This window comes from Schistocerca gregaria, chromosome 3 (genome assembly GCF_023897955.1).
Source record: "Schistocerca gregaria isolate iqSchGreg1 chromosome 3, iqSchGreg1.2, whole genome shotgun sequence".
NCBI lineage: Eukaryota > Metazoa > Arthropoda > Insecta > Orthoptera > Acrididae > Schistocerca > Schistocerca gregaria.
This window is the reverse complement of record NC_064922.1, coordinates 357,424,785-357,448,246: the sequence shown is the minus strand read 5'-3', so window position 1 is coordinate 357,448,246 and position 23,462 is coordinate 357,424,785. Positions and strand designations below refer to the sequence as shown.

At 42.5% G+C, this 23,462-nt stretch overlaps 1 protein-coding gene across 1 annotated transcript in view; it reads left to right on the top strand.

Annotated features, from left to right (window-relative positions):
* The window catches only part of LOC126354040 (sialin-like), an 81,376-nt gene extending 63,045 nt beyond the window's left edge, over window positions 1-18,331 (top strand). The window contains exons 8-10 of the mRNA XM_050003384.1: window positions 1,114-1,355; window positions 12,717-12,837; window positions 18,082-18,331. Of these exons, the coding sequence (XP_049859341.1) occupies window positions 1,114-1,355; window positions 12,717-12,837; window positions 18,082-18,161 (443 nt within the window). The 3' untranslated portion in view covers window positions 18,162-18,331. The remainder of the gene's footprint in view (window positions 1-1,113; window positions 1,356-12,716; window positions 12,838-18,081) is intronic.
* The last annotated feature ends 5,131 nt before the right edge of the window (window positions 18,332-23,462 follow it).

Below are 23,462 nucleotides of genomic sequence, written 5' to 3'. Positions count from 1 at the left end.
AAATAACCAGAAATTTTTTTACAAGTATGTCAGTTCTTGATACTGTTCTTCTCAGATCTTCTTTCCAGTGATACAAAACCAGTGTATTAAAAGAATCAGGAATATTGTTAGGTACGAAGGGTATTTGCTGCCGCAGCAGGCGAAAAATGCGTCGCTGGCCTTCTAGGGCGTAAGATGTGTGAAATTCTTCCAGTAGTACAGAATGTTTTAGCCTCAGAGTAAGATCTTCATTCGGATTTATTCCTACAGAGTCTAGGTTGCAGAAGCTTTAGGAAGTATCTTCAGAGTGATTAAATACGCTGTTGATTAGCTTTTACACTTAGCTTAACGGTTGATGAATATCTAATCGTTTTCCTAAGTTCTTAAAACGAGTGATGGACAAACAGATACTGGGGTAACGTACTGAGCTATTTTACAGTACTGGTCTGCGGGTTATTAAACTTATGGAGAAACGCTGCGAACTTACGTAACAATCTAGTATCTTACAGAAATAAAACAGGCTCTAATCAAGATGGTCCGCTGCTTGTGGTCTCGCGGTAGTGTTCTCGCTTTCCGAGCACGGGGTCCTGGGTTCGATTCCCGGCGGGGTCAGGGATTTCCCCTTGCCTCGAGATGACTGGGTGGTGTTGTGCCGTATTCATCATCACAATTCATCCACATTACAGTTGGAGGAAGGCAATGGCAAACCACCTCCACTAGGACCTTGCCTAGTACGGCGGTTCGGGTCTCCCGCATCGTTCCCCTACACTCTGTCACGGAGTATGGAACTTCATCATCATCAATCAAGATGATGCATAGGTGTCGAAACTTGCTTGGGTAAAGAAAAACAAACGTTGTGTTTGGCGAAAGAAGATTTAGTATGACAGTTCTACTGTGCACTGGCTATGTCAGGATAGGCTTGTACCTTTTTACATCGAAGGCTACATTTTTTGGGTAGAAAAGTTTATAATTTAGCAGTTGGAAGCGGTGAAGGAAGTAACTATGAAGGGACCATCTACAGTGTAAAATTAAGTAATCATTCTTACAGCCAGTTCACTTGTACTGCGACGCTGCATGCTGTGTCTCACAGCTGGCAGAAGAGCGGAGCCGGCTACAGCGCCCTCTTGCACGCAGGTCTGTTGGTTCCCGCGGTGGCGCTGGTGGTGGTGGCGCTGGTTGGCTGCGACTCGGCCGCCATCGTGGCGATGCTGGCGCTGAGCGGCTTCTGCATGGCCTCCCACTGCACCGGCGTCTACATGAACATGCAGGCCATAGCGCCCAACTACGCTGGCACCATTGTCGGCTTCGTCAACACCTTCGCCAACATGTCGGGCATCATCGTCCCATACATCGTTGGAGCCGTCACAAATGCAAATGTATGTCACGTCACCATCACTTGTGTTAAGTACGAGGGTCAGTCAAAAAGTAATGCCTCCTATTTTTTTTTACGTTTAATTGTCAGGAAATTTAAATGCAATTACATAGGTTGAAAACCACAACATTGAGGATCATTTTGTCATTTTTCAATGTAATCTCCGCCCATCTCTACAGTTTTGGTCCATCTTTGAACAAGGGCATGTATCCCAGCACGGTAAAAATCACAGCTCTGCTTCCTAAGCCATTGACGCACGGATGTTTTGACGGCCTCCTCATCTTCAAAATGAATCCCACGATGAGCTTCTTTTAGTGGCCCGAACAGATGGAAGTCTGATGGTGCCAGGTCAGGGCTGTATGGGGGATGAGGCAAAACTTCACATCCAATTTTGACAATCTCGTCAGAGGTGTGACGACTGGTGTGTGGTCTTGCATTGTCATGCAAAAGAAGAACATCTGCCATTGATTTTGTTGGGCGAACTCGCTGAAGACGTGCTTTAAGTTTTTTGAGGGCTGTGACGAATTGAACAGAATTTATTGTGCATCCCTGCTCCAAAAAATCTGATCGGTTAACATTCTTGGAACCCACCGTGCACAAACTTTTGAGTACCCCAATTGTTTAATAATCGTGATCACACTGCCTTTACTAAGAGAAATAATGCGACACACTTCATCTGCAGTCACCCGACGGTCACCACGAATGATGTCATCAACTTGCTGAATGTTGTGTGGAGTCACTCCACTCACCGGCCTGCCGCTCCGCTTTTCGTAAGTCAACGGTGTTTGCCCTTCAGCTTCCTTACAACGACGAACCCATCGTCTAACAGTGCTGACATCCACTGTCACAACACCATACACCTTCTTCAGTCTTTCATGAATGCGTATGGGCGTTTCACCTTCTGCATTCAAGAATTCAATCACACAACGCTGTCTCAAACGAACATCGATGTCGGCCAGCTTACAAACTTCTGCTGTGCTGCCACCTGTTGACACAGAAAGTTACTACTGCAGTGGATTGCAGAAGAAGGTTTGAGGAATGGCGCCAAATTCAAATTTTTCACTTAACTTAATTTTTTTAAGTAGAAAAAAAATGGGAGGCATTACTTTTTGACCGTCCCTCGTAGAAATGGCGTAGCACCTGGCTCACAGTGTACTGCCTTCGGGAAAGAAACTGAAAATTATGTTAGGGCAGTTTAAGGAATGTGCATTTGAGCAATATTTGCCAAATTGCCGTAGTTCGAAAATGCAACGTTCTGGCTACGGTATGGCAGTCAGTCAGTGACGAACGTACGAAAATGCAGGCATTTAATCTACCTTTCTCCTGTTATACTGAAGAGTGCAGTTAGTAGTTAAATTGGCTCAAGGTCCTTATTTAAGATGAACAGTAAAACCTAGAAACCTATACATTACTATCCACAGTTGGTTCAATTAGAAGCGACGTCATACATTATTTACTGTCAAATCATGGTACAAGTACTGCAGTGCCATTAATTGCCACAAAGTTGATATTGTTAAAGAAATTATTGGTGCATGTCTGGAAAAGTCCTAGGTTTGCCATAAATGATTGTTGGCCACTTAATAGCCGCCCTTCCGCAATGGGACATTTCTATCTGTGATTATATGGAAAATCCTTTTCAGAGTGAGGTCCCTTGGATTGCTCTTACCTTATTATCACATTTTTTTCTATGCATTCCGCATAATTTGCGGACAGAAACAATTTCTTAACTACACAGTTTGTTTTCCAGTACGCTGCAGTAGACAAAATAAATAAGGAATCCTTATAGTCTCACTTTGCTGTCCATCTGTCTGTCTTTCTGTTAAGACCACTTTTTTCCAGTAACGTATATAGGTAACAAGTTAAAACTTATGTTGTGTACTGGGATCTACAGTCCCCTGGTGGTGTGAAAAATTTACACTTGTAAGTCAATGAAATCCAAAGATACCGCCATATATGTCACATATTTTGAGACTTGCAAACTCTCTCATCAGAAATTATAAATGTTGGACCTGATGGTCTACCACAAAAGTATGTGCCTTGAAATTGATAGGTTACGAGATAGAGTCCCGTTCGGATCACAGATTTTTGGATCGTTTAAGCCTAGCCTTCACCTATCAACGATGTGATGACTCGCCAGGAACAACATGTGGTTCGGGTTCTACGCTAAACTGTAGGTTCCGTTTCCCCGATTGGGAAACTGTGATAGTTTAGGAACACGTAAGTCGCTGAAGCGGCGCCTAATAGAAAAGACTTGCACTAGGCCATTGAGCCACAAGAAATGATGGTTATTGTTATCTATATACATAATTAAGTTTGTGTAGATCACTCACAGTGCTAGTCCTACCCGCACTTGTCCAGTTTTTTTATGCACAGATGCAGACAGATTATTCAGCTGTAATAATATTATAATTTTTATTGTATCCACTGGCTGACACCAGCAGCGACTTTCCAGATGAGATAAGATGTGTAACTCGGATATCTTCAGTTCCATTAAGAGCATATCCTTTTGCCAACAGTGAATTTTATAGTAACATAAGTTAATAATAATTATACATTGCCTAGTAGTACACACACAGAGCAGCAGGATTTTGTATAACAACGTCTTCTAAGGAGGTGGCAGCACACAGTGCAGAGCTACTATAAGAACACAGAAAGGCTCGGTGTTTAATTCTTGAATTGTTCATTTTTTCCATCTGCCATTCGAGAGTGAAATAGTGGATATGGCTGACTTTGACATCAGGTTTTGGCTAGAGGTTGCATATGTCTCTCTCACTTGGGCGGTGCACATGTACAAACTTGCTTCGGTCTTAGCTTCTTGTAATGGGATGTGCGAGCAACATTATGCGTATACTGTCTGGACACCTAATAGTTACCCTTTGCAAGGAAAGATGATTACACTGACGTATTATTAAAAAGAAATAATGCATTTGCCATTGCTGCATAGTTCATATTTACAAAATAAAATCGTGATCGGCAGTAGAGAAACATCGTGCACCTGTCTGTGCTATGCAGTCCATAGTTTAAAAACAAAATCGTGACTTCCAGTAGGGAAAATTTTTATTTTATAAACAAATACATTACTTACATCTTGTTGCAAAGTTGGAACTTCTTCTACCTCTGTCATTTAATTTCTGCCCCATTTCCATTCAAAAACGGTGTGAGGGAAGTGGATTGTCGGTAAACCCTCACATTAGCTCTAATTCTTCAGATTTTCTTGTTGTGGCCATTTTGCAAGATATGTTTGGGAGGAAGTAAATGTCGCCTGACTCTTTCTAGAACATATTTCCTCTTATTTACCACAATAAACCTCTCCGTGGGGCACACGACCCCTCTTGTAGCATCTACCACTGGAGTTTGTTTACCAAGTGCGTGCTTCACCGTCTTGGATCTGGTCTAGCTCTTCTATTAATATAACTTGGTAAGGGCCCAAGACTCACGAACAAACCTCAAAAAACTGTCAGGCAAATGTTTTGCAAGCCCCTTCTTTCGTGGACTGATTACATTTCTTTAAGATTCCTCCAATGCAGCTTAACCTGTCATCAGCTTTTCCCCAGTTTGTGTTTTATGTGGGGATTTCACTTTAGATCAGTACAGATGGTACTTCCTGGTATTTTACGGTTGATAGTGTTTATATAGATTTTTCATCGCCATTTAATCATACAGTACTGGATTTCTTGGCCTACTTATGAAGATTACACTACATTTACTTACATTCAGTGTGACATTGTTATCTCTTTATAGAAAACTGCAAGTCAACCACACGCTTCAAGGAACTTCCGGTGTTGTCCACTGGATCATATATATTGTTTCAGCTACTTCGCACTTCTGCGACAACCATTCAGTCATGTAACACGATTTAATAAAGATATGCAACTACGTAACATCAGCCAACGGCCTTGCCGCAGTGGTAACGCCAGTTCCCGTCAGATCACCAAAGTTTAGTGCTGTCAGACTGGGCTAGCTCTTGGAATGGTGATCGTCTGCTCTGCAGTGGGAAGCACTCGACCCTTGTCAGGCAAACTGAGGAGCTACTTGATTGAGAAGTAGCGGCTGTGGTCACGTAAACTGATATATGGCCGGGAGAGCAGTGTGCTGAACACGTGCCCCTCCCTATCCGATCCAGTGACCCCTGTGGGATGAGGATGACACAGCGGCCGGTCGGTACCATTAGGCCTTCATGGCCTGTTTGGGCTGAGTTTAGCTTAACTACTTAACCTCAAACCATGACTTCTGGGTTCAAGAAGATTACCAAGGAAATAAAGTGGTTACAAATAATGATAAGACAGTTGGTGGTGGTGGTGGTGGTTAGTGTTCAACGTCCCGTCGACAACGAGGTCATTAGAGACGGAGCGTAAGCTCGGGTTAGGGAAGGATTGGGAAGGAAATCGGCCGTGCCCTTTCAAAGGAACCATCCCGGCATTTGCCTGAAGCGATTTAGGGAAATCACGGAAAACCTAAATCAGGATGGCCGGAGACGGGATTGAACCGTCGTCCTCCCGAATGCGAGTCCAGTGTGCTAACCACTGCGCCACCTCGGATAAGACAGTTGGAATACACTGTTTAACATGCATGAGCTCCAGTTCTAGAGTGAAGAAAAATAAGAAAATTATTTGTCAATTCACAAGCCCAGGCATAAACAAAGACATCGGTAATCACCTTCTTGATTTTATAAAGTGTCCAGGTATGCGACTATGAAGAAGTCTTACATTTCCCTTTGGCAACGAACGTGGTATTACAAGACTGGAAGCTACAGCTAACAGCTACAGAATCGGTGGTGTGTCTGAACCTGTAGTCGTCTGTTTCAGTGTATGAAATGCTAACAGGCAGTATTTACAATGTGCTTCACTGTACTCTATCCCAATCACTTCTATGTGGTATAAATTATTGAACAGCTTACAGAATAAATGTTGTGTTCTATTTTACAGTGCTCTGCAGTTTGTTCCAACAGGGACGATAAAAGTATTAAAAATGAGTTAATAATTTCTGAAATCATATCTGGAATAACAGTGATCATACACACATCATAAAAAGTTTTGCAAAACCCCGGTTTCCAGAACTTCTGTAGATAGACGTTGACTGTGGATATTTTATCACAGACACAGTCACTAAACCGGCCCAAAGATGTAAACAACCATGCATAAGCAGCACCTGTTACACGGAGGGGGTCAGACAGCCGATCGGTTCCAGTCATTCCACCAGGAAGGAGGTAAACGGCTCGTGTTGTCTGTACTTCAACCATGCATAGACGGTCAATTCCGCGGTTCGATCACGTCCGCATTGTCACTTTGTGCCAGGAAGGGCTTTCAACAAGCTAAGTGTCCAGGTGTATCGGAGTGAACCAAAGCGATGTTGTTTGGATATGGAGGAGATCGAGAGAGACAGGAACGTCGAAGACATGCCTCGCTCAGGCCGCCCAAGGGCTACTACTGCAGTGGATGACCATTATTTATGGATTGTGGCTCGAAGGAACCCTGACAGCAACACCACCATGTTGAATAATGCTTTTCGTGCAGCGTCAGGACGTCGTGTAACGATTCAAACAGTGCGCATTAGGCTCCATGATGCGCAATTTCACCCCAGACGTCCATGGCGAGGTCCATCTTTGCAACCACGACACCATGCAGAGCGGTAGAGACGAGCCCAACAACATGCCGAATGGACCGCTCAGGATTGGCATCACGTGTTCTTCACCGATGAGTGTCGGTTATGCCTTCAACCAGACAATCGTCGGAGACGTGTTTGGAGGCAACCCGGTGAGGCTGAACGCCTTAGTCACACTGTCCAGAGAGTACAGCAAGGTAGAGGTTCCCTGCCGTTTTGGGGTGGCATTATGTGGGGCCGACGTACGCCGTTGGTGGTCATGGAAGGCGCCGTAACGGCTGTACGATACGTGAATACCATCCTCTGACCGATAGTGCAACCATATCGGCAGTATATTGGCAAGGCATTCGTCTTCATGGACGACAGTTCGCACCCCCATGGTGCACATCTTGTGAATAACTTCCTTCAGGATAACGACATCGCTCAACTAGAGTGGCCAGCATGAACCCTTATCGTACATGCCTAAGATAGATTGAAAACGGCTGTTTATGGACGACGTTACCCACCAACGACTCTGTGGGATCTACAGCGAATCGCCATGAGGAGTGGAACATCCTAGACCAACAGTGCCTTGATGAACTTGTGAATAGTATGCCACGACGAACACAGGCATGCATCAATGCAAGAGGACTTGCTACTGGATATTAGAGGTACCGATGTGTTCAGCAATCTGTGCCACCACCTCTGAAGGTCTCACTGTATGGTGGTACAATATGCAATGTGTGGTTTTCATGAGCAATAGAAAGAGCGAAAATGATGTTTATGTTGATCTCTGTTCCAGTTTTCTGTACAGGTCCCGGAACTCTCGGAACCGAGGTGATGCAAACCTTTTTTCTGATGTGTGTATATTGACAGGTGGCTCTTAGCAGGTACAGCAGCTCCATACATCGACTCTAACGTCACCTATTGAGCGATTGTTTTTTTGTTATACAAAAGTGCTACATTAAGGCTAGAGAAACATACTTTTCTCAGTCTAGGTCATTGTTCTGCAAAATACCATCAAATATAGATTTTGCCGAATTAGGACTGGTTCCTGTGAATAACGATTATCCACAGAGCTTAAGAAAAGGAAAAAATGTATCACAGAAACTTAAGCCATGGCCTATTACAGAAATTATACCTTCAGGTACAGTTTGTTTGTTATGTGTATGGAGAGGTCTACCTGGAATAACGAAAACTGGAGTACGTGGCGAAGACAGTTACCACAGTGGAAAAACAAGATCTGTTATTGGAAAGTAAGAGAAGCCATTGCAGAGGTGCAGTCAAGGTATATAATTTTCTTTAAACACAGTGTATGCCAAAATCTGCTGACAAGAGGAGCACTTACGATATTATCATTTGCTATAAATAGCAGTGGAGTACTGGAAAAAATGATAGATTTAGGAAAGTTTATTTAATTAAAGGTAACACAAACACTCTGTTTATAAAGCGCCTGACCCATTTGGATCTGCTTAAAAAGAGGGTTTCATTGAAGCTAAATGTGGTGGACTGAATACTGTGCATCTAGCAATAGAAAAGTGGTTGGCAGAGTTTAAAATTGGCGGATTAAAAACGGTTAACAACCACTCATTTACTAAAATTGTAAACTTCTATAAAGAAATTCTGTAAAAACTTTGGACAGAATATTTGGTGACTTACATCCAAGAAGACGTGTACTGCACTAACAACAGTGTATGCGGGAAATCAAGAGGAAACTTAAAATTCACAAATGCTTTTACATATAAGAATTGCAATAAGGAACTGAGTTAACTGTGAAGGCCATGCAAGTGATAGGTTAAAGGAAAAAAAAAATATGTATTAGAATTTCAGAACAAAATTTCCTTGCATTTATCAGGTTACTGGTGGGAGAAGGAACTAGATGATTTGGATGTAGATTTAAATTTTAAGTTAAAAATTTCGCCGGATGTTATGAAAACCACAGCATACAAACATAAAAAGGGAATATTTTCTGTGTGTTAATATATTACCTTCACTTTTATTTATATAAGCAAAAAAACCATGTATAATTTCGAGCTTCTTTTAGTTCATGTGCTCCAGGAAAAGAGGTTTCTTTATCTTTGATGACAGTGTTATGTAAATTTTGGAAGTTTTCAATAGTGATGGCGATAATAAACTGTTATTGGATGAATAGGATAAAATTTTTCTGGAAGGAGATATAGAATGTGGAAGTGATGATCATGTCATACAAGGTCCTGAAAAAGCCAATCAAATGGTGTTTCAAAGTTGCTGCAGGTGTGATTTAGGAACGGATTATCTATGTGGTGATGAAGATAATCTGTTACTAGATGTAGACGATAAAATGTTTCTAGAAGGATGTAAGGAAAATACAAGTGAACCTGCTGTCATAGATAATCCTGAAAAAGCCAATCAAATGGAATTTCGAAGTATGGTGCAGATGAGATTCAGGAACAATCTGCGTGAGTTTGATTTATACACTGGCAGAAAAAATGTGAGGCTCTGAAGTAGGCCTCAGTGAGTCAGCAGTTCTACAAAGGACAAAATTTATACCCGAACTTGGATGTGGTGTTTATGTAGGTATTTTTTAACATTTAAATGAAAATATGTAGTCCATACTGTTTTAGTAGCATTGGACTGACAAGCTTGAAGAGGATATATAACAAGCCAGTTTATCTACTGACTAATTGTAATTCTCAAGTCTGGGTCTTCTGAAAAGATCAGTCTCCCTTCATGATAAGAAAGTACAACAAGTGAATTGGTGGGGTGAATCTTATGGATCGGAAGAAAGTGACTTACGAGATTGACAGAAAGGCAAAAATTAAGTATTATCTGAGAATTCTTCGCTCTTCTTGATATCAGTGGGAAAAAATGCGTATGTAATACGACCAAAATTGGCAGCAGAAGAAGGATTGAAATAACATTATCATCTTTAGAGTTTAGACAATACGTTGCAAAGAAGTCTAACTGATAATTATTCAAGTCGTGAAAGGAATTTATCGACAGCTGTAAAAACCTTAAAAGATCACAAACGTGTAATACAAAGAGTCCAGACAACTGAATGATAAAATCAGTAGTGAGGAAAAAATGTGTGAATGCGTTCATTGCGCTTCAAAGCATCTTGAAAATCGCACTTACTATATATATGAGTGAGCAGTGTGCTGTTAATTTATGCTTTGCTTCAAACAGAAGCTGTTTTTGTGGACTTTCATATCAATTAGACAACAACACATACACGGGTTATGCAGTTCTTATATGTATACAAATATGTCCCAGAATTCTTTTTAGAAGTACAAACAAAAATGACTGAAACAATAATATATTTCGTTTATAAAACTTCCGGTTATCACAGAAATTCATAAATTTCAATGACTAGCTCTTCAATTATGTGCTTGAAAGGGCTGATTAAATATTTTCTACTTCTAAATTGTTCAGTGATGCTTGTCAAGTGACACAATCTTCTTTCGAAGTCTAAAATGTCTAAAATAATACGGCGTCATCACAAACAAAGCAACATTTACGTCAAGTATCGGAATGATATTTTTCACACACGAACACACACATATATATCCATCAAAATTAGCGGAACTGTGAACTCTAGAATTAAGTGCCCTAATGCTCTTTACATGGCTAAGCATATGCGGTTAAAAAATAACATCCAAAACAGGCAATTTAGCTTCCTGTTTAGGCCTAAATTTGGTGATGTAGCAATACAACTGTCGCGTAATCCCCACCGCATACCCTTTTTACTTTATATGCAGTTTATATGGCATAATATTTTAAATAATTTTATATTGTTTATTGTTGTGAGCACGACGATTTTCACTATTAGTTTTTGCAGTTGAAAATATTTTAACTTTATGCACCTTGACCTATTATGAGGAGATACGCACAACACTGAAAGATTTCCTGCTGTAGACGTACGCTCTTTAATTTTCAAACTATTTTTACATAACACTGATCTGGCTTGTTAGATATGGAACACGGTATCATTACTGTAACTAATTATGAAAAAAAATGCCCTTCGCTACTTTCATCTCTTGAATGCACAGAAGATTACTCTTATTGCCTGTACGGAAGTTACACTATGTTATATTCACTAAATGTAAACTCTGCAGTGGATTTTTTTAAATATATGAAGACTACTAACTGCCGCGACTAACATGAAAGCATGAAACAAAAAAAAATGAAATTTAATTATTATGTTATCAGCCAGAACAGGTTTTGCACAGCAGTCTTTGATCACACACAAGTAAAGCTTTATCACTCATGAATTATTTACGAAACTGATAACATAATAGCAGCTGCCCATGTCAACCTGAAAATGACATAATAAAACCACAGTTCCCCTCTGAAGTCTCCAGGAACCTGAAAGAGATAATTTTAATGTACAGTTACCTACCCGCTATATTGCGGGAAAACTGCTTTCATTCAATTTAATTTGAATTTGCCGCGGCAGCGGTTCCACAATCACCGCACGGCTCTGTGTCATAAAAAATTCCTAATATACTGAAAACGGCTAAGAATGTGGAACGAAATCTTGGGCAAGCTAGCAATAAATTATTACAGGTAATAATTTTAACAGTTTCTATATTCATAAAATCAACATAAATTGAAAGTACACACCTTTTACAAATATCAACCTCGAATGACATCTTTCTCGATCAAATGACAAACGAAGGCTATCTAAGCATTCAAGCGAGCGTCACAGGCTCTGACAACCTTAACGGCTACAAGAAGACAGAGAGAGTAATGTTTTAACCTGCACTATTTATAGGCAATTTAATAAGCATCTTTGTAATTATTTTTCATTATCTGCTTTTATACATACATTCGCCGACCACAGACGTTATTTGTGAAATATAGATACATAAATATTGCACAAACATAAACAATGAAAAAATTATTTCCTTTTATACATAATCTACAACCATTCATACAGTAATGAAATAATAATAATAATAATAATACAGAAAAATGTTCATTTTTAGTATTTTTTTATATTCTACCGATTTTGTAAATGACTTGCCAGGAGACGTCACATAACCTGACCAAGCTTATAACTGCAGAAAATACTTGTTGGCTAATATAATACGCTAAGCAGGTAAGCACAAGAACAAATAGGCAGTCTCAATTACTGCTAGCTACTGAAAGAATGTAATTATTTACTTTTTTACTTCTGCACTTGGTCTATGCAAGTTTTTATCATTGCATTTCCGCGATACTCTGTATGACTGAAAGTCACATTTCCCACCGTCCCCTTCCCAAATTCCTACGGGAATCAATAATTTGCGAATAGGGACACTGAATTGCAAGCTTGGGATAAGTTGGAAATTTGGTTCGATCAGGGACCGTGTCTGGATGACCGAACCAGTTAAGGCAACTGCTCATGAAAGCAATATATCCGGGTTCGAGTCACTGTTGGGCACAAATTTTCGACTTTCGCCACTGCATTTCCACAATATCCTGTGTGACTGAATACCACTAGTTTCCCACCCACCTTTTCCCTTTACTTTCCATTCCTCTCCTGCATATGCAATTTATACAGCGGCCACATCATCTTGACTCATGTCTGCTTTGTCGGACATGTCCAAAGTGGACAAGCTTTAGTAACGGAATGAAGTCGAAATCTTTTGCTGTGAAGAAAGTGCATAACATCAAATTTTCGAAGCTTATGAAATACGCTAATTTTTATATCAGCATTTCTATATGTTTAATTAGAAGCATGACAAATTTGTTTTGCAATCCTGACATTGATGATTGGTCGCTACTGGGGACCCGTGTTTACGTTCTTCTCGTATGTCAACAGCCGACACGGGCGACGTGGAACATGGTGTTCTACATGGCGGCGGCGGTGTTGGTAGCGGGCTACGTCCTCTACGCCGTCTTCACCACCTCTGAGGAACAGCCTTGGAACGTGCCACCCACAGGTGAGGGCTGCGGCAGCTTTCTGCTGCCTCCGACAGAGCACAACTGTGCTGGCCTTCTTACTGCTCTGTTCCACTCTTTGCTGGCTGGCCCCCTGAGGTTTTTCCATGTATAGGAGAGCTCCTATGACTACATGCTGAAAGCTTCACTAGGGATCATTTGCCGACCACTTCTATTCGGTGGATTCCTGTGGCATAGAAGAATATGTTCACATGGTGGTCGAGGAGCGCTCGTGCATTGTCATCTTGGAAGACAAACCAGGCACCGAATTGTCGAATGTCACAACACCTCACATACTTATAATTATCCTCTACAGTGAGGAGAGGCGTCTGACGTGTGTATACTATACTGACCTAATACACAACCGATCCATCTACTTGCTGAACATGTGGGTCTGTAAGCCTGAGACCTGCAACGGCACCTGCCCGCCGCCTCACTCGTCTACGGCGATCATCAGGCGCCAGATAAATCGTGCATTCGCCGGCGAACAGAATACAGTTCCACTGGTAGTTTCATTTATAGGTGTTTTCTTCTTCGTGTTCTACGATAACAGGGAAATTCATTTAGTTATGGATATCTAGAGCCCAAATTAATTGTGTAGAAACGGCTGCGTATTTTCGATCGTTACAGGCCTCCCAGTTGTCTCCATTAGACACATAACAGCCTACGAATATCCGGAGGATGGTAAAAAACAGTAAGTACCTAGACGCCCCCGACATATTACTTGATGACATTCTTGTCGGGTGTGCAACCTGATCATACGATCATCTAGACACAATATTTCCTCGGTCCATCTGGTCACCATCTTCAGGTGAGAAGCGTGTTTGCTAATCTCGCCGGAAGTGATTCATACCACGAACGGCGACCATTTTATACGCCGTAGAAGACCAACAGCACTTCCACCAGAATCCTAAATGTTTCTGGAGGTATGCCGATTATGCGTTTATAGTGTGGCCATATGGAACAGACGGTCTGAAAAATTGCCTGAATCATTTTAATTGTGTTCATCCCAGCAACAAGTTCGCCATTGAGTTCGAAACGGATGGAAATATTCGTTTTCAGGCGTATTGGTCAACAGAAAGGGAGATGGTACTCTGTGACACAGTGTTTATCGAAAACCTATGCACTCGCATCAGTATCTATGTGAAACAAGCTGTCATCCATTGTACCAACGCACAGTGGTAAAAAGGACCTATTCCATCCCAGGCGCAGGAAGTTTGACAAAAGAGCGTTCAAGCAGAATGGCTAGAGACAAACAGATCTGTTGTGCTTTGGAGTCTGGATCTTTGTCGCAACTAGTAGATGACACATGTAGATTTGTGGCTTTCCTACCATAGGCAGGGTGCATATCGTAAAAAATAGGAAGGATTTTAAAAAGATACAATATTATTACTGTATTTCGTCCGCTATCCAAGACTAAAGTGCTCCATGGTAGTCATTGACCCGGACTATAGAATGTATTGACAGGGGTACCCGATGGCGATTCATCGCTTTTGTCCGGTTTTCACCACTGTAGCGCTGTATCTTCACTTGCGTTAGGGGTCAGCAAAAACGAATTCTGGCTCAGGCCCTCCTGCTCTTCTACGGCGCAAAAAGATACCACCGTTCACGGTACGAATCAGTTCCAGCGAAATTAGTAGACACGCGACCATGTGGACCGCAAATGTCTGTATTATCTGACTGCAGATCCGACAAGATCATTTTGGTTGGTAGAGGCCCAATATAAAGGAGGTGTGTTAATCTTTCTCTTTATTTTCTTTGTTGACGGCTGTACCACTTGTCTTCTTCAATATACGTCTAACCTGCGATTAGCTGTTCTCATTTCGGCGAAACACATCTTTAAGGTATTGAAGCTCAGCTGGGGGCTGTCTTTTGTCACAAATGGCACGTGCATTGTGAACTACACTTATTAGAACAGTGTACTGCTCCCCAGATGATGACAGTTCCTTGCATGTAGGGCGGTGTGAGTCTTCTTTCTGTAGACTGCATCACCTAGAGTATCATCTGCTTTTCTTTTTATCAGAATGCGTCCATTCTGTTGTAGCTGTAACATGAACTGTATGCTTTGATGGGCGCTGTTCAGGTGGTTCAGGAACCCATTCAGGGCCCTCTGCTACGTTCCCACACAACGAACGTGTCATCCACATAATCGAAGATATCGAACGTAGTATTGGACGAAACGTTAGGAACAGAAGTATTCCATGGACCACGGCCATATATCCCAGAATAATTATCAACAACAGTACCATCCGGTCGTGAAAGCTCAAATGGTTCAAATGGCTCTGAGCACTATGCGACTTCTGAGGTCATCAGCCGCCTAGAACTTAGATCTAATTAAACCTAACTAACCTAAGGACAGCACACACATCCATGCCCGAGGCAGGATTCGAACCTGCGACAGTAGCGGTCGCTCCGTTCCAGACTATAGCGCCTAGAACCACACGGTCGTGAAAGCCTTCATTGTATGATACTGATTGTTGCTTGTCGAACTTAAAGCGTTATGAAAATACATTAATTATTTTGTGCATGTTGTGTAAAGGATTTATACAATCGACTTAGCTGTGCTCGAGAATAAGATAAATTTTATAATTATTGTTGTTGTTGTTGTCTTCAGTCCTGAGACTGGTTTGATGCAGCTCTCCATGCTACTCTATCCTGTGCAAGCTGCTTCATCTCCCAGTACCTACTGCAACCTACATCCTTCTGAATCTGCTTAGTGTACTCATCTCTCGGTCTCCCTCTACGATTTTTACCCTCCACGCTGCCCTCCAATGCTAAATTTGTGATCCCTTGATGCCTCAAAACATGTCCTACCAACCGATCCCTTCTTCTAGTCAAGTTGTGCCACAAACGTCTCTTCTCCCCAATTCTATTCAATACCTCCTCATTAGTTACGTGATCTATCCACCTTATCTTCAGTATTCTTCTGTAGCACCACATTTCGAAAGCTTCTATTCTCTTCTTGTCCAAACTAGTTATCGTCCATGTTTCACTTCCATACATGGCTACACTCCAAACAAATACTTTCAGAAACGACTTCCTGATACATAAATCTATATTCGATGTTAACAAATTTCTCTTCTTCAGAAACGCTTTCCTTGCCATTGCCAGTCTACATTTTATATCCTCTCTACTTCGACCATCGTCAGTTATTTTACTTCCTAAATAGCAAAACTCCTTTACTACTTTAAGTGTCTCATTTCCTAATCTAATTCCCTCAGCGTCACCCGATTTAATTTGACTGCATTCCATTATCCTCGTTTTGCTTTTGTTAATGTTCATCTTATATCCTCCTTTCAAGACACTGTCCATTCCGTTCAACTGCTCTTCCAAGTCCTTTGCCGTCTCTGACAGAATTACAATGTCATCGGCGAACCTCAAAGTTTTGACTTCGGCTCCATGAATTTTAATACCTACTCCAAATTTTTCTTTTGTTTCCTTTACTGCTTGCTCAATATACAGATTGAATAACATCGGGGAGAGGCTACAACCCTGTCTCACTCCTTTCCCAACCACTGCTTCCCTTTCATGCCCCTCGACTCTTATGACTGCCATCTGGTTTCTGTACAAATTATAAATAGCCTTTCGCTCCCTGTATTTTACCCCTGCCACCTTTAGAATTTGAAAAAGAGTATTCCAGTCAACATTGTCAAAAGCTTTCTCTAAGTCTACAAATGCTAGAAACGTAGGTTTGCCTTTTCTTAATCTTTCTTCTAAGATAAGTCGTAAGGTCAGTATTGCCTCACGTGTTCCAACATTTCGACGGAATCCAAACTGATCCTCCCCGAGGTCTGCATCTACCAGTTTTTCCATTCGTCTGTAAAGAATTCGCGTTAGTATTTTGCAGCCGTGGCTTATTAAACTGATAGATCGGTAATTTTCACATCTGTCAGCACCTGCTTTCTTTGGGATTGGAATTATTATATTCTTCTTGAAGTCTGAGGGTATTTCGCCTGTCTCATACATCTTGCTCACCAGCTGGTAGAGTTTTGTCATGACTGGCTCTCCCAAGGCCGTCACTAGTTCTAATGGAATGTTGTCTACTCCCGGGGCCTTGTTTCGACTCAGGTCTTTCAGTGCTCTGTCAAACTCTTCGCGCAGTATCGTATCTCCCATTTCGTCTTCATCTACATCCTCTTCTATTTCCATAATATTGTCCTCAAGTACATCGCCCTTGTATAAGCCTTCTATATACTCCTTCCACCTTTCTGCCTTCCCTTCTTTGCTTAGAACTGGGCTGCCATCTGAGCTCTTGATATTCATACACGTGGTTCTCTTCTCTCCAAAGGTCTCTTTAATTTTCCTGTAGGCAGTATCTATCTTACCCCTAGTGAGATAAGCTTCTACATCCTTACATTTGTCCTCTAGCCATCCCTGTTTAGCCATTTTGCACTTCCTGTCGATCTCATTTTTGAGACGTTTGTATTCCTTTTTGCCTGCTTCATTTACTGCATTTTTATATTTTCTCCTTTCATCAATTAAATTCAATATTTCTTCTGTTACCCAAGGATTTCTAGCAGCCCTCGTCTTTGTACCTACTTTATCCTCTGCTGCCTTCACTACTACATCCCTCAAAGCTACCCATTCTTCTTCTACTGTATTTCTTTCCCCTATTCCTGTCAATTGTTCCCTTATGCTCTCTCTGAAACTCTGTACAACCTCTGGTTCTTTCAGTTTATCCAGGTCCCATCTCCTTAATTTCTCACATTTTTGCAGTTTCTTCAGTTTTAATCTACAGGTCATAACCAATAGATTGTGGTCAGAGTCCACATCTGCCCCTGGAAATGTCTTACAACTTAAAACCTGGTTCCTAAATCTCTGTCTTACCATTATATAATCTATCTGGTACCTTTAGTATCTCCAGGGTTCTTCCACGTATACAACTTATAATTATTAGAGGAATTATATTTTCATTGTATTTCTACAGCTCATGCATCTTATCTTTTATTTTATAGTAACTACAAATGTCGCTCTAAGTGCAACTTTGACAGCCAATTAACGTAATTAAAATAAATTAACTTATGAAGTGGATTAGCACAGTAAATCAATAACCAGATAAATAGATGTAGAGGATGGCTCTAAGATATTGATTAAGGGGTATATTTAATTTATTCCTTTAAAGGTTGGATGCCACAACACTGTTGCAACGCACTTGTAACACTATATCTCCAATTAACTGCGATCATCTTTTACTTAACAACAGACAGTAATTTCTTTACTGAGATACCTTCCTATTACTGTTCCAGAAAACGGATTCTCATTGAAAAACGACAAGGGCATCGTAAATACCAGCTTTCACGGGGATGACTCTCAACGCAACAGTTGAAGGTCTACTACATCAGCATACTTCACAGCCCATCTGCCTCGATCTTAGATATTCTTATTTATTGTAATTTCACCGCCTATCTTGCGCTGACAGGTGATGCTGATGCTAAATTTGTCATGTTACTGAAATCACATGTTAAAACTTAAATAAATGTCAGGTTTTGCTCTCTATTTATTTCATTATGACAGCCAGTTTTCTATCGTGTCTTAGAAGATTTCTGCAGCGAGTCTTTGCTACAAAAACGCTTAAGTCTCTGTGAGACAAGTGTTATTGCCATACTGACAGCATTTTTCTGATGATAAGCTAGGGTAAGCACATAATCAGGAGTGTCAACGAAGTAAAGAGTAATCACGAATTTTTATTGAAACAAACATAGGCAGATCGAAAATAATGAAGGGATAAAATCATTTTCGGTATCATCAAACATACCCAACATACAAAATTGTAGACGCTTTCATGTCCACTTGTTCTCCTGTCGTCTGTTGGCTTATTTCTTGGGATCTGGGGCCGACGTTCGTTTGGGTGTTTTTATGGCATTTCTGCAGCAATGGTGGATGAAGGTTTCTCACTGCCGCCGCGCAGGATTAGCAGAGCGGTCTCAGGCGCTGCAGTCATGGGCTGTGCGGCTGATCCCGGCGGAGGTTCGAGTCCTCCCTCGGGCAGGGGTGTGTGTGTTTATCCTTAGGATAATTTAGTTGTGTAAGAGTAGGGACTGATGACCTTAGCAGTTAAGTCCCATAAGATTTCACACACCTCTGAACATTTTTTTCTCACTGCCAGTGGTACATGCTGTTGGGCCCTCAGTATTAATGAATGGAATCCACCGATTGACTTTCGCATTTATTGATGACATGAATAAATAGCGTCGCACAGGTACAGATTTGAATTTATCAGATCAACCAGCTACAACCACCTGATTCATAAACAGAATATTTAGAAGATAAAATATTAACTCAGCAATAAATTGTTAATGAAGACTCAGATTTAAATTTTTTGTATTGTATTCAAAAAAATAAGAGCATGAGATTTCAGTATTAGGAACAGAAAACAGCCGTCCCTTAGTCTATCAATAATATAAGCAACTCATGGTGCACTCAACCAGCATTACAGCAGCTATAATCATGACATATTAAACCGTTCTAAACTGACATTCCAACTGACAACATACAGTCGGTGCAAACTCCGTATCCCACACAGCAAACAAAGTATACAGTAGATTCAAATGGGTCTGAGCACTATTCGACTTAACTTCTGAGGTCATCAGTCTCCTAGAACTTAGAACTAATTAAACCTAACTAACCTAAGGACGTCACACACATGCATGCCCGAGGCAGGATTCGAACCTGCGACCGTAGCGGTCGCTCGGCTCCAGACTGTAGCGCCTAGAACCGCACGGCCACTCCAGCCGGCTACACAGTGGACAGCGATATGGCATCATCAGTTATTAATGCAGTCTGGTGACACACTGTATATGGGTAGCTGTCAGATAATGTCGGCTTTAGAAAAAAACAGATTACAGTAACAGTTAGGTGTTCACTGAGGAGAAAAAAGTCTTGGAATACCTCCCACTATCGTGTCGGAGCTAATTTGCCGGCGCAGTTTAGCAACTCGACGTGGCGTCAGCTCAACAAGTCCTTGGAAGTCCCCTGCAGAAATACTGAGCCATGCTGCCTCTATAGCCCTCTATAACTGCGAAAGAATTACCGATGCAGGATTTTGTGTACGATCTTACCTCTCAATTGTGTCCCGTAACTGTTCGATGGGACTCCTGTGGGGCGATCTGGATGGCCAAATCATTGCTTGTCTGCTAGCACTGACAAATCTACGTAAACGTCACTGGTGTCGGTCGTTGAGTCAAAGCCTTCGGCCACTGCATTGTCCGTGGTGAAAGGTAATGCCTGAAATTTGGTATTCTCGGCACACTCTTGACACTGCGGATCTCGCAATATTGAATTCCCTAACGATTCCCGAAATGGAAGATCCCATGCGTCTAGCTCCAGCTACCATTGCGTGTTCAAAGTCTGTTAATTGCCATCGCAGGGCCATAATCACGTCGGAAACCTTCTGAGTACTAATGACAGCTCCGCCTATGCACTGCCTTTCCATACCTTGCGTACGCGATGCTACCGCCATCTGTATACGTGCAAGTCGCTATGCCATGAGTTTTGTCATATTAGTGTATACTGCTACTTGGCACAGCTAGGCACATCATGGGTCTCAAGCACATAGTGTATCTCTCTCTCTCTCTCTCTCTCTCTCTCTCTCTCTCTCTCTCTCTCTCTCTCTCGCTCTCTCTATGTGTGTGTGTGTGTGTGTGTGTGTGTGTGTGTGTGTGTGTGTGATATACAGTGGACACCGACGCACTTGCAAGCAGTATCCGTAAGCCACAGGCTTCAGCATCTCAATTCTGCTCAGATCTGCAGGCCCACAAAAACTGTTGTTCATACGGGCGACCTGTCATAAACAAACCCTCTCTCAACTTGCGGCCAAATTCCTACCGGCAGCCGAGCTGTATCGTCAACACCAGTGGCTAAGTTCAAGGTCCTCACACTCAGCCCTCTGCACTGGCAAATGAACACTTCCTCCACCACAGGCAAGCTAGACAAAATACTGTGACATCTGGTACACCAGCCTCTTGTGCCGGCAAGCCGCCAGGAAAATCGCTAAACAGATGTCGGATGAAAATTCCGAGACCGAAAATAACAGGCAATAGGTCATCCTGTACACATTTCAGATATCTACATGTACTAACTTGGCCGAAATCGGCCATTGCATTTAAAATAAGTAAGCTAGGCTGTGCATCGTTCATATAAATACAAAACCACTGTTTTCTTCAAGTGACTCAATGTCGCGTTTCTACGTAGTCTGGAGTCACTGAAATTACAACTAACGGGCTGACATAATGTGACAGGTAAATATAATTGAGATACTTCAGTATAATAGCGTTGGATAGATATTCGATTGAAGGTTATGGAGAAATCTCTATGTATGCAGAGTTAAAACATTCTTGACAGGTCATGGAGGAACAGGTCCGCTTAATCTTCCTTATTCCTAGCCAGAAGGCCTAATGTACGACGCCGATGAACATTAGATTTGCTAACTATTCCTAGTGCCCTTTTGCTTCACCTCCTAAATTTTATTTAACTTCCTGCATTACTTCCTTTACGCACAGACTGAACAACAGCAGTGACAAGCTGCTATCCTGTGCTATACTCTTCTTAACAAGGACTAGTTTTTTTTGGACCCTTCACCTTTATTATTCTCACTTGACTTTTTAGGTATAGTTAATTACCCGTCTGTCTCTGTACTTTAACCCCAATCGTTCAGAAATTCTCCAAGAGCTTTTCTAGGTCCACAGATTCTAGGAAGATATTGTAATTTTTTTGCAAATTGCTTTCCACGACTAATTCCAAACTCAGCCACAGCACAAACACACCTCTACACCATGAAGTCGCAGTCACCCATCCGCTACATAAACACTGTTGATAATTCATAACAAATGGAGGCACGCAATGGCAAACACCTCCGTCGCCCACATTTCCAGTAGGATGTTTCTCAGGATTGGGGATTCCCACACTATCCCCAAACCTTATTGACGAGTACGGCACCGGCTCTAAAGTTTATGACACAATTTAAAATCATTTTTTGGACTAAATTCGTGCTTAGAGTAAAAGAGCATAGGAAAATGTTGTTAGTACTGACAAGTAAATCATACACCCAAGACGTCATCCATCATGCTAACTGTAGCACACGTATCGAGGTAACAAGTGTTGCCATAGTACAGTGCGCTAGTCACGCGTATCCGTGAAATCGAGATTAAAATTTTTGGGGCCTGTTGAGAGCGCCAGGTATCGAGCAGGAAGGTTGAATTGATCCGTGCCTGGTTCGTGTCATGCCTTGTTTTTTTAACATTGATTGCAGTCCAGTGGTGTCTTATTTCTTCTTCAGTTACCGCCATAGAGTTGGTGTCTTCTCTCCGTGAGTGGCAGCAGCAGCGTGTATCGATACTAGTAATGCTGTGCTATCTTTGGTGTGGCGGATATACACTCCTGGAAATGGAAAAAAGAACATACTGACACCGTTGTGTCAGACCCACCATACTTGCTCCGGACACTGCGAGAGGGCTATACAAGCAATGATCACACGCACGGCACAGCGGACACACCAGGAACCGCGGTGTTGGCCGTCGAATGGCGCTAGCTGCGCAGCATTTGTGCACCGCCGCCGTCAGTGTCTGCCAGTTTGCCGTGGCATACGGAGCTCCATCGCAGTCTTTAACACTGGTAGCATGCCGCGACAGCGTGGACGTGAACCGTATGTGCAGTTGACGGACTTTGAGCGAGGGCGTATAGTGGGCATGCGGGAGGCCGGGTGGACGTACCGCCGAATTGCTCAACACTTGGGGCGTGAGGTCTCCACAGTACATCGATGTTGTCGCCAGTGGTCGGCGGAAGGTGCACGTGCCCGTCGACCTGGGACCGGACCGCAGCGACGCACGGATGCACGCCAAGACCGTAGGATCCTACGCAGTGCCGTAGGGGACCGCACCGCCACTTACCAGCAAATTAGGGACACTGTTGCTCTTGGGGTATCGGCGAGGACCATTCGCAACCGTCTCCATGAAGCTGGGCTACGGTCCCGCACACCGTTAGGCCGTCTTCCGCTCACGCCCCAACATCGTGCAGCCCGACTCCAGTGGTGTCGCGACAGGCGTGAATGGAGGGACGAATGGAGACGTGTCGTCTTCAGCGATGTGAGTCGCTTCTGCCTTGGTGCCAATGATGGTCGTATGCGTGTTTGGCGCCGTGCAGGTGAGCGCCACAATCAGGACTGCATACGACCGAGGCACACAGGGCCAACACCCGACATCATGGTGTGGGGAGCGATCTCCTACACTGGCCGTACACCTCTGGTGATCGTCGATGGGACACTGAATAGTGCACGGTACATCCAAACCGTCATCGAACCCATCGTTCTACCATTCCTAGACCGGCAAGGGAACTTGCTGTTCCAACAGGACAATGCACGTCCGCATGTATCCCGTGCTACCCAACGTGCTCTAGAAGGTGTAAGTCAACTACCCTGGTCAGCAAGATATCCGGATCTGTCCCCCATTGAGCATGTTTGGGACTGGATGAAGCGTCGTCTCACGCGGTCTGCACGTCCAGCACGAACGCTGGTCCAACTGAGGCGCCAGGTGCAAACGGTTCCACTGGACTACATCCAGCATCTCTACGATCGTCTCCATGGGAGAATAGCAGCCTGCATTGCTGCGAAAGGTGGATATACACTGTACTAGTG